Source organism: Aspergillus undulatus (assembly GCF_047715775.1).
Source record: "Aspergillus undulatus strain CBS 261.88 unplaced genomic scaffold BDV17scaffold_5, whole genome shotgun sequence".
Taxonomy (NCBI): domain Eukaryota; kingdom Fungi; phylum Ascomycota; class Eurotiomycetes; order Eurotiales; family Aspergillaceae; genus Aspergillus; species Aspergillus undulatus.
This window is the reverse complement of record NW_027396609.1, coordinates 151,745-168,433: the sequence shown is the minus strand read 5'-3', so window position 1 is coordinate 168,433 and position 16,689 is coordinate 151,745. Positions and strand designations below refer to the sequence as shown.

The following is a 16,689-nucleotide window of genomic DNA, read 5'->3' as shown; positions in this document are numbered from 1 at the left end:
GTATCGAATTCGAGCGTCGTTTGCCTGGAAGAGTGGAAGCAATGGAAGGGGAGTCCGAGAAAGATCAGAGAATCAGAGATAACGCAAGAGCTGCACCTGACAGCAGAAGCCTCACCGCCTTCCGCACCCCGTCTGCATTATCTCACCACCAACCAGCCTGATCACGAATGCCGCCTTATTTGTTGGAAAAGGCGAGCATAGACCAAAGGGTCCGAGTCTACTGATCCTTGCCCGCTTTGAAGATATTGGAGTTGCTGTCCAGGCGGACTTTGGACGTAGGCGCTGAGGAGAGGCTGGCGGAGGCACTTGACCAGGGCGATCGAGTCACCAGCGTGCGTCACAGACTCTCCCGACTGCAGGTGCAGGCCTGGACTTAACTCACCTTCTCTCTTCCTCTCTCCTCTTGACTTATCTTCCACACCTCTCTCTTTCTCTCTCCAAACCCCAGGCTTTTCTTCTCCTCCTTTTCTCGTCTTCATCTCCAGCAATATTCCTGTCACCGCCGTGTTGATCATGACTCCCTGAATTGCTGATCGCTCCGGCCCTGAGGAACCCGTCCCAATAACTGGAGCCGCCTGTCAATGCGGAGAAGCTCCAAGGGTTGTCTAGACCGCACTCATCAACACCCTGTTGCCTGAGCACATCAAACAATGACATCGCTGCCTGGTATTTAGAGCTCAGATACCATTTACCTTGTACTTTTTGCTTGCTTGACTCATTTTTGAATTACCTATTCGCAAGGCTCGCTGCGTTTCCACCGTCTAGTCCCTCTTTCCTGTTCGTGAGCATGGCCATCCGCAGCGGCTCCGTCGCCCCCCCATTTCCTTCCTGATCGAGATACGCCCCCCCCACGAAACACCTGGAAACTACGCCTAAAAATTGTCTCAGAATATCCTGAAAACCCTTATCCCTTTCGTGAGAGCTATGCATCAACATCCGAGGTCGCCGGCCCCGGCGGCGCCTGGCTCTTCGGCCCGGCCTCGCTCCCAAGAGTATGATCGTCGCTCCGATTCACCAGCTTTCGACCTCAGGTCGCATTCAAACAGAGGACTGGGGATTGAAGCAGATGATGATGCCACAGATTCAGCACAAAGATCCCAACCCGGGCCGGAGGCTATTGGCAAAGTCAACCAGATCATAACGGTACGCCCTAATCCTACATCATCAAATGAGTGTACAGTGAAACTGACCTAACTTCATGCTAGAACTACCATACTAAGGCTGCCTTGATAATATTGCATGCCCGTGTCGACCTCCCCCCGGCTTACCTCAAAAATACAAATACACCTCGAGTGAATCGCTGGGTAGGTCCCTCACCTATAGCTTTCTTTGTGTACTGCAGCTCACTGATGCCGTTTAGTTTAATGTCGAACTACCAGAAACAAATGCGCTTCATGATCAGCTTACGACTTGGCGAACATGCGATGCCACTGACAACCGACCGCCGCCGATGATCATCGAGACATATTTGGATACAAAAGGGCTCACGAATAACCAGACACTCGTTGCATTAGATGAAAACGGGAAACGCTGGGATGTGAGGGAATCCATTCAAAGCTCACAGTCAGCCAAAGCTTCAGGTGTGGACGAGGTGGTACTGGAGCGATGGAGAGTAGAGTTGGGCGATATGCCGGGCAAATTGCCTGCCGACCTTGGTGCTATCCTGCCGACGGTTTACAAGAAGAGCATCATTCTTTTCCGATCTCTCTTTACTTACTCGAAATTCCTCCCGGCTTGGAAATTTATTAAGCGGAATGGACGCTTTCGAGCGAACCCTGCACTGCGGATCAAGTATCGGATTTTAACTGGCTCAACATCTACCAAGCCAGATCACTTGACTATCCCCCTTTACGAAGGCGATACAAAGGTGGTTGATACATATAGCTTTGGTATCACGGAATCCCCTGCCGGCCCGTTCTCTGTTCAGGTTACGTATAGGACAAGCTGCGATTTCCGTGTTGATGATTCAGAGGCTCTCCTGAGCTCTAGGTTTATGGGAGCTGATGACGAGATATTCCAACCATCGTTACCATCGCGCGGCCTGGACACAAAAGTTACGAGTCCTGAAGTCGGATCAGCACCACTCACAAGAAGGACGGTGGAAGATCCAGACCCAAGTCGGGCGTATGGCAGCTTGTCGAGCTTTCACCACGTAGGTCCTACTACTGGAGCGAGCCCACTCTCGGCACTCCGGGCTGCAAGAGAATCAGCCGCTTCGACCCCTTCTCCCCCAACTTCTTCCCGTCGAAGCTCTGTCACCGCCACTAGACCTAACCCAGCGGGCCGCGCTGCTACTCTCGCAAACGAAGCAAACCCCAATGTTGCCAGACGACCGTCCGTATCTTTTCAGCCATTCAAGGCGCCGCCATTATCTGCGTCGCCGGCCCTGGTTGAGTCCCCACTTGGAGCTTCACCTCGGACAACTGGGCCTGGTCGCGCTTCTTTGTCTGATTCTAGGAATATGCCACCGCCATCTTTGGCTGCTTCCACACGCAGGCCTCTCTCATCGACCCCCGATAATGCTGCTCCATCACCAAACTCGGCGTCTCCGCGTCCCGCGCCTATGTCGAGATATAGTAGTGCTTTCAGTCATCGTCGAGGTAGGCCTTCTTCAGGCGGCATCAACAGGGTTGAAGACGACAATTCTAGTGGTAGAGCCAGCGCAACATCATCCGGCGCTCAGCCGGGCTCTGGATTACTTGCTGAAATTACCGGCACCAGTGGCGATTCGTTTGCGGATGACGAGAATATATCCGAGTTCCTCAAAGAGCTCGATCTTAGAAAGGACCTGCTGAACCCTTCAAATCAAACAAATATGGACAACCTTACCCGCAGGACGACGGCTACGTCTGCCGCCCTGAGCCGCTTCCGGGGTATGCGAGATTCCAACGCGGCGCTTTCTGACTCAATGTCATCTTCGTTACTCATGCATCGCTCGTCTAACGCCTCCAGTAAACAACTTTCTGGTGTTCCAGGAATGATTGCGGGTACTTCCATCTCTACCGCCTCGTCGCCTGGAGGGAAAGCCATATCTCCTCACACTCCTCATACCCCAGCTATACCTTCTCGCTTGAGCTCCAATAGTATAGCCAACAACACCAGGACTGCTAATCGATCTCAGTCACGTGGCGACAACGGCTCTCCACCAGACGAGGATACTAGTGACGATACTACGACTGAACGAGTCCCATCGACAGTTTCTGCTATCCCGATCCCCACATCGCCCGCATCCCTTTACCCCTCCACGTTCCGCCGGTCTAGCTCAGCTGCCAATCGCCGAAGCAGTACTGCCATGGATGATGATGAGATATTTACCATGCGTAGCGTGAGTCTCGGGGCTGAGGAGCCATCTCATGCTACTCTCAGGACGACGCAACGACAGCACGAGTACGAGGCCGCTGGCACTGCAATAGCAGCTTCAGACGCTGGGTCACGCGCGGCTGGAAGTGATCGAAGTCCCTTATCACGGGATCCAGGCGCCCACCGAGGCGCGTCGACACTGGGTCCGACGGCTGGATTATCACCATCTAGTCACCAACGACGTTTCAGCCACTCTCGAGGCCGGGGCTTTTCTCTCAGTTCTGGCTTGGGTAGCGTCGCACGTGGTGGACTCATCCCCCCGTATCTCGCTGGGGAGTCTGAGCGTGATGCCCATGCAAGCGGAAACAACAGCGCCACGGAGGAACGCCGAGAAGCTGGACGGCGATTTAGTGCTGGTCGCCACAATGTTCCGCAGACCATCCAGGTCGAAGAAGACGAGCCTTTGTTGTTCGCCATGAGTGATTTTGGGGCATCACGACGGAGCCTCGAGGAAGGCCGACAAGGCAATCACGGACCTGATTCGAGTGGAAATACCGGCAGCAGACGAGGAAGTGGAAGGCGAGGCGGGCACTCTGGCTTCCATATCTGGCCTTGACTGAATCTACGTCATCTCTCACGCATGCTTCTTGCCATTATATGACCCACAATCCTTTGACTAACTCTTCCGCATCTTTCCAATACGGATTTTGGCTACTTATTTTATGCCTTGGCTGTTGGCTCATATACACCTGATGTTCTGATGCTTTGGTGTTTTGATTTTCTGTTTGGGCCACCTTTATGCAGGGTGGGGTTTTCTCATAGACTGGTTCTGCTAGCGATTGGCAAAGGCAATTAGAGAATGATACGATGAACCATTGATGGTTTGATTTCAGTCTGTATCTTATATGTTGATTTCTGATCTCTGCTCTTTCAAAACATTTCCTTATTAGATTCTGGTGGTCTATGGCCTAATTGTGGCAGGTTGTGTTGTCTGTACATGTTGGGCTTGCATAATGCAATACTGTAAGGGTCAATTTTCTTCCCTCGTTCCTGGTTTAGATCTTTGTTGGAATTTGGCAAGTTATCATACTATGTCTCAATGCTTATTTCCAGGGGTTGTGGCCATGACGCTGCAGGTGGGTATGTTGGAATCGGGGCTATAGGCTTGCTACGATCATTAGTTTATGTGTACGAGCTTCCGGAATCTTTTCATAATGCCCAGTAGGAACCTTTGCATTTTGTAATCGTCTATCGGTATCTCCATCGCAGAACGCTAAAGGTACAAAAAATACAAGAAAAAACAGATTTATCGTACATGCTATGGTACTCGGCAGACTGATCATATCATGAGGGTTAGCTGAGGTCAGTCTACCCCGCCATCTATAAGCCCGAAAATCGAGTAATGAAGCGGCGTGCGATCAGCAATCAGCCAGGTGTGCCCGGGGTCTAGGAACTCATGACCGCTATCCGAAGACTGAGTACCCAGTCCACCGGCCTCGAAGGGGGGAGGATTGTGGCTTGACTCGGATTGTCCGAGGGAGCGGTTGGCGAGCCCTGTCACTGACGCATAAATACCGGAGCCAAGAACTCCCACAAGATGAACGAAAACCGACACCAAGAAAAGAAGCGTAGGTTTTCTTCCATCCTCAGAATCACCTTCTCCTTCACAATCTCCGGAATGTATTTCCAGATGCGCTCCGGCGCTCCTTCGCCTTGTAGTCCGAGGATGCGGCGGTTGGTTTGAAGGCCTCTCCCTTCTGTTTCGAGGACCCCTTGCCCCGAGGATTAAAAGTGAATTCCTGCTCGCCAACCACTGTGACGCGCTTGGCGGGCTTCTCCTTTGCGCGCATGTTCTGGGCTCGGGAGCCGAAGGAGCGGTCGCGGGTGGAAGTTGTGGCAGTGGAGGATGAGACTTGCATTTGAGGCTGGCGGCGGTTGGTGGAGGGTTTGGATTTGTTGTCGAGTTTTTTGGTGGATGGTTTGCGGCGTTCGGGCTCGCTTTCGGAAGAAGACTCGTCCGAGTCTGAAGAGTCTGGAACCTCGTCGATGGCTTCTTGTTCGACGGCCGTGAGGCCGCGCTCTTTTCTGGCAGTTGGGGCTGATTGGGGGGCGCTGCCGGCGTTGCGGAGCGAGAATTCTCGGGAGGTCTCGTCGATGGCGAAGTCTTCGTCTTCGAAGAGCTTGGCGAAACGGCTGTCGCCGAGGACGTTGGAACCTGCGGATTCAGTGGCAGTAGCAGGGGCATCCTCCATGGGCTCGTCGCCGCCTTGTTCCAGGACACGCTTGGCTTTGCGGCGCTCGTTCTTCTCTTCCATCTCCATGAGTCGCTCGGCGAGTTTCTTGTTGACCTTGACAGCTGCCTTCTTCTTGCCGCGGATTCTGCTTTCACGTTCCTTGTCAATCTTCTCTTTGATTCTCTTCGCGCGTTCCTCTTCCCAGATGTATGGGTTCGTGATTAATCTGGCTTCCTCGTATAAGCGCTGAGCAACAAAGTAACCGTGCATGTATGGTCGTAGGAGATTTGTTCTGCCGACCAAGTGATCTAGGCTCAAGGTCTTCAGCTGATGTAGGGTCAAGAACTTGTAGTTGTCGTAGACGGAGCCAGCCTGGCCAGCGTTGAATGCGCTGGGATCATTGGGGTCCTCAGCCATCTCCTCAACCAAGTTGTCCAAGAATGAACACCATTTTGGAGCCGGGCCAAGCTGGGGTATGAAGAAAGAGTGTTGTTGTCGTCCTTCATTAGCCGTTAGAATCATTCCGCTATCTTTGCACCAGGCAACGGAGTTGATATCAACCGCGGGCTCGACGGAGGTCCAAGGAGTTCCGTCACGAGGGTCCCAAATCTTAATGATCTTCTTATCTGAAGATAGGATTTTGGGTTCCATAGTCTGCTCGCGTGTAGTCGATGATGGGAGTAGGAACTTCAGAGTGTGAATGGGGAAGCCATATCCTTGATCTTTCTTGAGCAAAGGAACCGGCGAGCGGAGATCATAGAGGTGGATCAGTCCGTTGGAGGAACCAGTAGCAAGGGTTAACCCTGCGCGGTGGAATTCGAGCGCTGTTATCTCATTCCTTGGGTCGTCGGGCCCGACTTGCGTTGGGGGTAACAGTACCCCGGCTCGGCCTTTTGCTCGAGGATCCCAAAGCTCGACCGTCCCCAGTGTGGTGCCAAAAGCGAGGAGGCCGTGACTTTCTTCGGCGATAGCGCCTGTGTTGACTGCACCAGTATTTATGCCACCCTGCAACGCTCCTCCGCCGGCTGAGGTGAAGTCGTCGCCTCCGACGTCAACCTCGAAACTTCGCATGTAACGGCCCAGTTCTAGATTAAGACGAAAGACTTCACCCATACCATCGCCGTTCACTCCAACAGCTGGCACAAGGGCCTCAGTGGAAACTTTGTCATAAATTAGATCGCGCCCATATCGCGGGAGTCTTGTCTTGTAATGGCAGCCTCCAGGCGTATGAAACTCGAGCGAGCGATCAGACTGAAGGTGTATAGACTTAGAGTAGTCAGAGGAAAGAAGCTGGAACGTCGTGTTCAGTGCGTCTGTGTGGCGAGCCCATGAGAGCGAAAGCTGAGGAAGGTGGTGCGTGTGAATTTGAGGTTTGTAGGTTCCTTCCAAAGAAAATAAGATTTAGCCATGACATTCTTCGACTGGAGAAAGACCAACTCACCTGTACTCATGACCCATTCGCCATCTTCGCTGACTCGAATGCAATGACTTGCCTCTTCAAACTCGAAGTCCTGAAGCAATTCGATTCTGTTCGCATACTCTGGGTCATCCTTCAGACTGCGCTTTCGGCGTCTCGCAAGCCATTCTGGTAGAGGGCGGGCTGTATTTGAACCAGAGATCGTATACACTGGAACTTCCGACTGATTTGAGAGCTTCATCGTGCCGAAAATAAAGCCCCTCGAGTTTGCGCAAACCGAGAGTCGGAGGACTGGCGGTTTTTATCTATGATTTTTTCTTGATTATCGATAAAGACAGGCACGTGACCACAGGAATATCGGGGGCCGCTGATTGGTTGCACGGGCCCCGGCGACCGGGCATGATGAACTCCCGCGGGAGAGCTGGAACTCGCCGCAACTTCCGCCGCTGGAGATGTTGATACCTAGTCGCTCCTTTCGTCGCGCACTTCGATTCGACTCATGATGCCTCTGTTCTGATCAGCCTCTTACTGTTCTGCTGCCATTTTCTCTCATAGGGCGTTGGCTTTCCGCAGGTCGCCCTATTGCTGACCGTCATCTTAGTCAACATTGGATGCGATGGGCTCCGGGTTGAGAGACTGCTTTCGGTTCGAATCACTTTGGAAATGAAGTTATCTTCGGTCTTTACAGCTTCGCTAGCTCTCTGCCTTGGTTCACCCTGGGATATTAGCTAAACCATGGAATTTCCCGGGGGTTCCATCACAAACATACGCGTCATTGTTGGTACTCTTCTTATCCAGATGCCCAGCTAGCTCTAATGTGTTATTCTAGGATGGCTTCTCCAATATCTATTGGAGGATATACACCGAGGAGACCAGCGGAAGCAATGCTCCGGCCGATGGGCCCAAGAATGGTCCTTTTGTCTTGAAGCATATCAGCCGCCTCAAAGAGCTCGAGCTTCGGCTAAGGAGTCAAGGTAGCTTAGTGCTGAGCTACCCGAGGCGCCTCGGTCTTTTGATTTTTTCTGCTACTCCCGATTTTGAGCATCTTTCGTCTGTGGTTTTGAATGACAGGGGAGATGAACCGAATCGGCTCCTTGTCGGTTCTACGGTTCTCAAAAGTGAGTGAATCGCGAACCGCTCCAGGCCCGCTCTACGGTAGCATCGTGCTTAACCAGATTCTAGTTTGGACTTCAGGAAGTGTCACTTCGGGCGACTTGGCAAGGAGCCATGGGCCAGATCCACCTACCGCAAACGCCAATTCTCCCGCGCCGTCACAACGGATGCAAAGCGGTTCTGTGCAACCCAGGCGAGTAGACACCTCCGGCGGCTCAGCCGCAATCTACGCCTCGTTTATCTCAGCCGTAACCGCCGCGTTCAGCCTTCAAATAAGTCGACAAAACAACGCCATTCCTCTTGGGCCGCGGACTCTCTTTGATGCCGTCGAACATGATCTAGACGAGGGTCTGAGCGCCACCAACGATGGCCCTACCTCTGTCTCAGCCCTGACGTCTCTCCAGGTTCAGTTGACGTCGGCGGGGAGATTAACCGTCGCCTTGCAGACCATTCCACAGACGGGCTTGGCACGGCTTTGTCGGCCAGGAGAAAGCCTTTCTGAACACGCACCTGGGATCGACCTCTGGCTAGCCCCTACTGGCTCGATTGCACGACTAGCAACAACTGGTTCTGGGAGAAATCAGCATTGTCTTTCCGCGCCAGATGAAACCGAACAATGGAAACTGAACGTTCTAGAATGGTTGGGCTATTTTGGGTTACCCTCCGACCCTGTTACCGAAGATGGCTGGGTGGAGATTGAGGTCTGGGAACCATTCTATTCCAAATTGTCTGGAGAGGCCGCTCGAACCAGAGAAGACGACTCTTCGCTTCCCCTCAAGCGCATACTCTGGCCTGCTATTTATTGCTTCAGAAGAACAAAGTCACATCAGCCTGAAGCAGTAGAGGGAATCGAGGAGAGCTCCCTTTTGTTTCGTGACCCCCTGGACTTTGCGGAAGACTGGTATACCAAGGAAATGCCAAACTCATTGGATATTGAGCCCAGTTTTCCTCGTGAGGGTCAACAATCCCAAGTAACCCATCAGGCCACAACATCACCCGGCCCTGCCAATTTGCCAGAAGGCATCGAAAGTTTGTCTCGGGCATCTCTGTACCCTGAAATGCAGAGCGCGAGCCTTGTATACCCAACACCGCCAGACGGAGCCACTGGTATCGGGGTGAATTCTGCAGCCGTATTTTCTGAAGACTCAGACCATAGCTCAAATCTGCTCCGGAGCCAAGCCAAACAAAAGCAAGCTAACCGCGCATATACGAAAAGCGGCCTGGATCCGGATATGACTATGGAATTTGGCCCAGGGGCTGGCCTTGGGGTCGGATCCGGTCTGTACGATACCAACGAAGATGATGACCTATTTGGAGATATGAACGGAAGAGATTTCGGTGCTAAAGGCATCACAGATGCCGATTTCAGCTTCTTCGATGATCAGGACTTCGAGCCTCCAGCGAACGGCGCCGGCGTTGAGGATATCCAGGAAAGTCCTGGTACAAAGCCAGCCAAACCTGATGCGGTCGTTCCAGAATCTGATGCACCCTCACCCAATAGCGTGCTTCATGAAACTTCAACGCCCCAGAAAATGCCTGAGCAGCTCTCTGAGGAGCCCCGGCGCGACCAACCCAATCTCGATAACAACATACTTATCCTGTCACCTCGCCAAGATCATGTCCAAACCGTCAGTCCACCCTTGAGCCCTGTGGAGGTCAAGAAAATCCTTTTCCCCGAGCAAGGTAGTAGCACCAACCCTCTTTCTAAGCCCAGCCATGTCCAAAATTACTACAGCCCAATTGCTTTCAAGGAACCTATGTCCTCTTGGGATAAAAAGTATGGTGCAGATGGCAAGTTTTCGTTCCTGGGAGCAGGTATTACGTTAACCCATGATACTCTTGCTTCTTCGAACGACATCCCAACCATCGGACTGCCACGTCGAAGAAGTAATGCTAAAACGCTTGGTTACAACAAAGCCCCCGATGCACACGGAAGCAAGTCGGACGAGCTAGAGTCATCATCGTCAAGTCTGGATTCGAGCAGCGAGACAGAGGACGAGAGTGATAACAATACCCTGGAAAAGAATATGCCATCCACGAGTTTGGCAACACTCAAGAGAAAGCGTGCTCGTTCTAGCCCAATACATTCTCCACGACCGTCATCGGTAAAGGATATCATGGGCACTGAAAAAGAGATAACCGAGCCTAAATCTGAGAATTCGGTCTTCTTAGGGAATTTTCTATCAACATTCTCGGATTGGTCAATTGCGGGATTCTTTTCGTTTCCTGAAAACCGGATCTTCCCCTCGCTCACCACAAGAGAAATACAAGTCCAGATCGCTCAGCTTCTAGTTGATCAAATCACGCAGTCATCACTGGATCACAAACTTGACGGAAACTTCGGTATTTCTTCCCTAGATAACCAAGCATTCAGTCTTCGGAAGCTGCTCGAAGTTTCAGAATATCTTACCGGTGTTGAGAGGCTTGACTTGAATGGCTTTGTATCACTTCAAGAGAATCAGAATCTCTTCTCACCCGATGCATCTAGCGGCCTAACTCCTCGTCAAAACCATCAGCGCAAGGAAGCTGGCAAAGGGTCGATTACGAGATTGTCACCACCGCATCTGCGTGTTTGCCGCGGCAAGAGCTTTCTGGAAACATTACCTCCGGCGATACCATTCTGGGAAACGTTCGACCTGGAGCCTGCACACGGCCCAAAAGATGTTGTTGCTTATTGCATATATCCTCAGTCGACGACCAAGGCAGCCGATGTATTTTTGGAGCGGTTGGGTCTTCTCTACACTAGCTGTAACCTTGGCAATCACTCCAGGCGAGATGCCACAGATGCGTTCAACAATCCCATAGGCGAATGGGATGCGAGCCCTTTCAGTCAATCCAATTATGAAGTGGCAATGCAGCGATTGAAGGCGATCTGTGAAGAACTTGGTAAGACTTTCCCATGAAATTATTGATGTAGCAGCTGCTCACTTTCAAAGGTACCGCTCTTTCGAAACTCTGGCCGTCAAAGGACAGCATTATCGTCTATATCATCAACCCGTTCTCGCATGCTGCTTCCTTGGTTGATGTATGCGCTGCATTTTGGTGCCTACTGCAAACTTATCTGGCCAGCACAGAGTACAAGCAACCAGACGAAGTCATGCTGCAGATCATTCCCATGGATTTTGTTACGTCGTCAGAGTCACTAGTCGTGCCTCCTCAGATGGATTATTTGAATCTGGTATTGGAGGTTTACAGTCGATGCTCTACGAAAGAGACCCAGCCAAACGCTATGAACTGCGCACCGCCTGTGATGCTGGCCGAGACACTTCCACCAACAATTGGGTTCAAACTTGCCTCTGACCGCTCGTCACCCATGCAAGGAGGAAAGTGTCTCCATGTTGCATGTTCCAGAAGCCAAGACCAGCGATGGATGACTGCGGCCTGGTCAGATAGTTCTGGGGTGCTTCAACGGATGATGTCTTACTGTCTTCGTTTCCGCAACTCTGCGGCTTCTCGGTCTCTTTCTTCTGTGCGCAGTGAAATCTGGTCTGCGACTAGGAGTATCATGGACAAGAATCAAGCGCGGTGGAGGGTCATTCTCGTGAGCACTGAAAATGTGGACCAGGACGAGCATGATAGTAAGTTTTACTCGCCCACTGCATTTTTGAGTCTCTGCTTACGCTGATGAATTCAGCTTGGTTGACTCTTGCCGACCAATATAACAAGTCAAGGTCTGTTCCTGTAGAGCTCACAATACTCAGTGTCAACACGGCCTCTGAGCTATCACTAAGCCCTCCACCCTTACCGATACCGATGAGCGTCCTCAACCCGCAGGCTTCTTCAACGCCTATGACCACGCCAATTCCCAGTGGTTCTGTTCTGTCGCCTGATCAGCTAGGCAACGCGCCTACTCCCCCTAGTGGCACCAATGCACAAGCGAATGCTCCTACACCAACTGATTTAATGGCTGAGTCTGAGTCAGAGACCCTGCTTACTGATATTTGTGATGAATCTTGGGGCGTTGTATTGTCACATCGTCTTAATGGTACCCTTCATCTCACGGAGTACCGCCCAGCGTTAGCTAGTGGATATCTACTTCGCCGACGGGGCTCCACGGATAGCGATGGAGCATTTTCCATGAACGTCAATCTCTTGTTTACGCAGCGACCATCATCTTCGTACGAAAATCTACTCCGCGAAATCCTAGGAATGTTCCGTGACCTGGCAACTCTTGCACGAGTGCGAGGCACGCGGATTGTTCAATCCGGCACCTTACCTTGGCATATTGCCACTGCTTTGCGAGCTCAGGAAATACTGAGTTATGTTCTCTGACATGCGGTTTCTCTTGTTTTGATATTATTTCTGGTTGGGTACATGGCGTTGGGTTGGGATGATCATCTGGTTTCATTCGGCGGGTTGCACACATTTTGCGATATACCATTATCTGGCTTGGGGCTTTTACTCGTCACAAACTTATACCCATTGAATCTACGAATGCTATATTCTCAAGCTTTGATACCAGTCTTTTAAGGTACTCGGTATAAGTCACATGACCAGACTTATCATATCTAATCGGCAGCCGATAAAGGCGGAAAAAAAATCGAGATCACAACAATTGAACCCCTCATTATCGCGATACCCTTGTGCTTCTAGTTTCCAGTTTTTGACTCGGTATCTGTTCGACTGAGAAGCTACTCATCCACTCTCATTCAATTCGCCCTCTTTAAACTGTCCGATTTTCCTGCAATCCAGAAATTCCAACTCTATATCCCCCGCACCAAAACGAGGCCTCCGAGACCAAAAAAGCATCTCCGCGCGAAGACCACGAACTGTGCACCTCAAGGCGCACTAAACAACCGACTAAGTATAAACCCCAAGACCCAAAGAATATACACCACAATGTCCGAACAACAACAAACCCTCCCCAACCCCACCCAACAAACCGCCTCCTACCTCGATCTCGGCATAACCCTCGCAATAAACGCCTGGCCGGCCCTCTCACTCGCGGTGACAAGTAACTGGGGCGGCCCAACCTCCGCTGACAAGCGCGACTGGCTCTGCGGCGCAATCTCCGAAATGATCGCGGACCGACCCGAGACAGACGCGGAGGATCTCGAAGACGTGCTGATACAGGTTATGAACGATGAATTCGACGTTGTGGTTGATGACGAGAGTGCCGGGAATGTGGCGGTGAAGATCATTGAGATTAGGAGTATGGTTGAAAGGGGAGATTATCAGGCGGTTAAGGAGATGTGGGAGGAGTGGGAGAGGAAGAAGGCGCAGAAGAGTGCGGGGGCAGCGGTTGCTGGGTTTAAGAGGGGGGAGGATGAGGAGGGTGAGACGAGTGGGGAGGAGGATAGTGATGACGAGGGGGATGTTGATATGGGGGAGGCGCCGGCGTTGGTGAGGGCGCCGAAAGAGAAGGTTGAGCCTGAGGTTGATGAGGACGGGTTTACGAAGGTTGTTGGGAAGAAGAAGCGGTGATTTGCTTGCTATGAGTGACGCTTTTATGTGATTCCCCAGATAGACAAGGATTGTATGCAATGGTATCTACTCGTGGACTACGTACCCTAATATGGTAGAGAAGCTGCAAAAGGTGACTTTTCGTATCCAGCAATAAATCAAAACATGCGTAAATCTATAAAGGAACCGAATAGAATTCGTCATCATCAACAAGTCCAAGTCCTCATCCGACCGTCATTTCGTCGTTGGGATGCTTTGACTAGGCTCCAGTAACATCATTATAAACACCGAAGGGAGCCGTTATCCGGTAATCGTCTAGTTGTCAATGAGCTTGGTAATCATACCAATAGCAATGGTTTGTCCCTAGATCAAAACAATCAGTTTTCTGCGTGTGAAGACATCTTGCGAAGTGAAAACTTACCTGGTCACGCAGGGTGAACCGTCCCATTTGGTTGTAGTCCTCAAAACGCTCCACACAGACAGCACCAGCAGCGCTGGTAACCTCAATGCGTGCGATAATCATTTGTCCCTTGTTGGCGAAAGGTGGAGGGCGCTTGCTCCGTCGTCCAGTACCCGGCTCAAGCTTGTGGAGCAGAGCTGCAACAGTGACTTCTTCGACAGCGGAGTGCACGTGCATAACGCAGTTGAAACCAGCCGTAAGGATGCTCTTGAGATCGAGAATCCTAATCTTAGCTTCGAAGGCAGAGACACAATGGACCGGGCGTTTTGGTGAGCACATGACGAATCCAGGAAGTAAATCTTCTTCTTCTACACCGCGAAGACGCATGCGTACTTGATCACCGCAGGTGGCAGTCGCAATTTCATCTTCAGTCTCGCCATAGAGGGCTGCAATTTCGATCTTTGTGCGGTTAGGCATGATGATGCAGTTCTGGTTCTTCTTGACGACACCAGCTTCAATACGTCCTTCAACCATAGTACCCATGTCACGGTACTTGGTGCTGATAGGCATCATGAAAGGTGCATTGAGATTGCGCTCGGGCATCTTCATGTCGGTGAGGTACTCGATGAGGGAGGGGCCGCTATACCAAGGGCAGAGGTCACTTGGGACGCGGTCCTTGACACCCATAGTCCGCTGGGCGGACATGGGCATGAAAGTTAGGTCATCCTTCTTGTAGCCGAGAGCTTCCAGGAACTTCGAGACCTTGACTGTGCACTCCTTGAACCGATCTTGGCTCCACTCGACCGTTGGGTCATCCATCTTGTTGACTGCGACGACGAGCTTCCGAACGCCGGTGTTTCTTGCAAGCAGGGCATGCTCTCTGGTCTGACCGCCCTTTTCGAATCCGGTTTCGTATTCACCCTTACGGGCAGAGATAACGAGGACACCGACATCAGCTTGCGAGGCACCACCGATCATGTGGTGCACATAAGACTTGTGTCCCGGAGCGTCGAGGATAGAGAAACGTCTCTCAACAGTGCCCTCGGGTGTTGGGACGTCGACCTTGAAGTGAGCACGACCCACCTCAACGGTTTTACCCTTGGCCCGCTCTTCGTTGGTCAAATCCAGGGCCCAGGAAAGGTACCAAGTCTCACGACCAGCTTCCTTGGCGTCCCTCTTGTACTTCTCGAGTGTTCGCTCATCCACATTACCGGTGGCGTAGAGAATAGAACCACCGAGGGTGGACTTTCCGGCATCAACGTGCCCGATGAAGACGATGTTCACATGTTCCTTCTTCTCACCATAGATTTCCTTCAAAGTCTGTTCATCAACGTCGGCCTGCTGTTCCAGAGCAACTGCGTTCGCTTCACGCTTCTCCTTGGCACTCTCGCCTCGAGAAGGACTCGACCGCCCCGGGCTGTTGCGTCCTGATGGTGTGGGAGATGATTTGCCGCTGGCAGCTGCCTTCTGTTCCGCTTTCTTCTCCATCTTATCAATAGCCTTGCTCGCGGTCACCTTAGAAGCAGCCTCAACAGCCGCAGGGCCCTTGGCTTCGGCGAGATTGCCGGAGTCGGAGGAAGGAGTGGTCGATGCCGGTGTGGGGGTACCGATGGAAAGAACTTTGGTTTTCGGGGCTGCTGGGGAGTCGCTGGCGCCGCCGATAGTCAAGACCTTAGCCTTGGGGGCAGCAGTGGTAGCAGCAACCGGTTTCGGTGAAGATTGGGCGGGAGCGGGAGCGGCCTTGGGGGCTGCTGGGACAGCCTGAGGGGGTTGCTGGGAGAATTGTTGTGGCTGCTGGTAGCCACCGTAGTTCTGGCCGTAAATCTGGTTGTAACCACCAGACTGCTGGGCGTATGCTCCGTACTGGCCATAGCCCTGCTGGTCATAGTTCTGGTATCCGCCGTACTGCTGTCCATACTGGCCATACTGAGAGTAGCCACCGTACTGCTGAAATTGTTGTCCTGGCACAAAGGTGGCAGCTCCGGGCTGGAAAGAGGCAGCGCTGGGGTGGAAGGTAGGCGCTTGAGCCTGAGGGCGCGATTGTGCGTTGTTCAGGTTGACGCCCTCGGTCTGTCTGGAGAGTTCATCCTCCCAGGAGTCAGGGGTCTGGTTCGCCATGTTCGACAAGTCTAGATGCTTAACAAGACAAGCGCTCGAACAAGACAATGTAACAGGAACGGACAAGGGTATAAGTACTCGAGAGACCACGAGAGGACGAAGGAGGGGTCTTTCTTTCCCAGGCAAGTTTAGTGAGGCTGCGGATTTTGCACGGATGACTCAGCCGCATCTTTTCCCCGCCTGAATAGTGAACACAGTAAATGGTGGCGGGAAAAGAACATTTTATGGAACTTTTCGCCCAATAAACGCCTGATCATGGAGGGTATGAGTGCCATACGTCATTCAGGGGCAAATGCATCTTTTTTGTCTGGCATGAAATGAGCAAATGGTATCACTCCGTAGGGCATACATCTATAGAAACACCAGCCACAGTGGCTTCTTATCGATAAGGCCTCAGGGGTGCCACACTAAACAACCCACCAAGAGTGACGCTTTGTTTCCTCAACATTCTCCCAGCATCTTGAACTATGGTCGATTCAAAGATTAGCCTGTCTTTTGCTCCAATATGGACACATTCCTAGCCCGCGTACGTCAGTTCCCTTGGTGCCGTAGCAAGGCCACCGGGCAGCAGGAGCTAATTTCACATGCAGCTCACGCAGCAGGCGATGAACTATGCGATTCGGTAGATGCACCCTCAAAACTTGCTCCCCCGCATTCAACATTTTCAAGCCATACCTAATACAAACATATGCTGATGCCTTGTC

The 16,689-nt window shown here is 51.9% G+C and overlaps 5 protein-coding genes across 5 annotated transcripts; 3 read left to right on the top strand and 2 right to left on the bottom strand.

Annotated features, from left to right (window-relative positions):
* The first annotated feature begins 720 nt into the window (after positions 1–720).
* Positions 721–4,158, top strand: BDV17DRAFT_168909 (putative autophagy protein Atg13). Its single transcript, XM_073754787.1, has 3 exons — positions 721–1,143; positions 1,206–1,304; positions 1,361–4,158. Exons 1-3 carry the CDS (start codon positions 925–927, stop codon positions 3,914–3,916), a joined length of 2,874 nt encoding a protein of 957 aa, XP_073619473.1. The 5' UTR covers positions 721–924; the 3' UTR covers positions 3,917–4,158.
* Positions 4,159–4,803: 645 nt separating this feature from the next.
* Positions 4,804–7,207, bottom strand: BDV17DRAFT_168868 (WD repeat NOL10/ENP2 family protein). Its single transcript, XM_073754785.1, has 2 exons — positions 6,976–7,207; positions 4,804–6,916 (listed from the first exon to the last, which is right to left on the bottom strand). Exons 1-2 carry the CDS (start codon positions 7,190–7,192, stop codon positions 4,965–4,967), a joined length of 2,169 nt encoding a protein of 722 aa, XP_073619472.1. The 5' UTR covers positions 7,193–7,207; the 3' UTR covers positions 4,804–4,964.
* A 191-nt stretch (positions 7,208–7,398) lies between these two features.
* BDV17DRAFT_168856 (uncharacterized protein) lies at positions 7,399–12,620 on the top strand. Its single transcript, XM_073754784.1, has 5 exons — positions 7,399–7,728; positions 7,781–8,069; positions 8,134–10,950; positions 11,001–11,642; positions 11,699–12,620. Exons 1-5 carry the CDS (start codon positions 7,687–7,689, stop codon positions 12,334–12,336), a joined length of 4,428 nt encoding a protein of 1,475 aa, XP_073619471.1. The 5' UTR covers positions 7,399–7,686; the 3' UTR covers positions 12,337–12,620.
* Positions 12,621–12,903: 283 nt separating this feature from the next.
* BDV17DRAFT_287580 (pre-rRNA-processing TSR2 family protein) lies at positions 12,904–13,488 on the top strand (the record flags this gene model as incomplete). The annotated part of the gene is made up of 1 exon (XM_073761200.1): positions 12,904–13,488. One exon carries the CDS (start codon positions 12,904–12,906, stop codon positions 13,486–13,488), a length of 585 nt encoding a protein of 194 aa, XP_073619470.1.
* BDV17DRAFT_253258 (translation termination factor GTPase eRF3) lies at positions 13,487–16,303 on the bottom strand. Its single transcript, XM_073756637.1, has 2 exons — positions 13,889–16,303; positions 13,487–13,830 (listed from the first exon to the last, which is right to left on the bottom strand). The coding sequence occupies exons 1-2, from the start codon at positions 15,983–15,985 to the stop codon at positions 13,783–13,785; spliced, it is 2,145 nt and encodes a 714-aa protein (XP_073619469.1). The 5' UTR covers positions 15,986–16,303; the 3' UTR covers positions 13,487–13,782.
* Between the last annotated feature and the right edge of the window lie 386 nt (positions 16,304–16,689).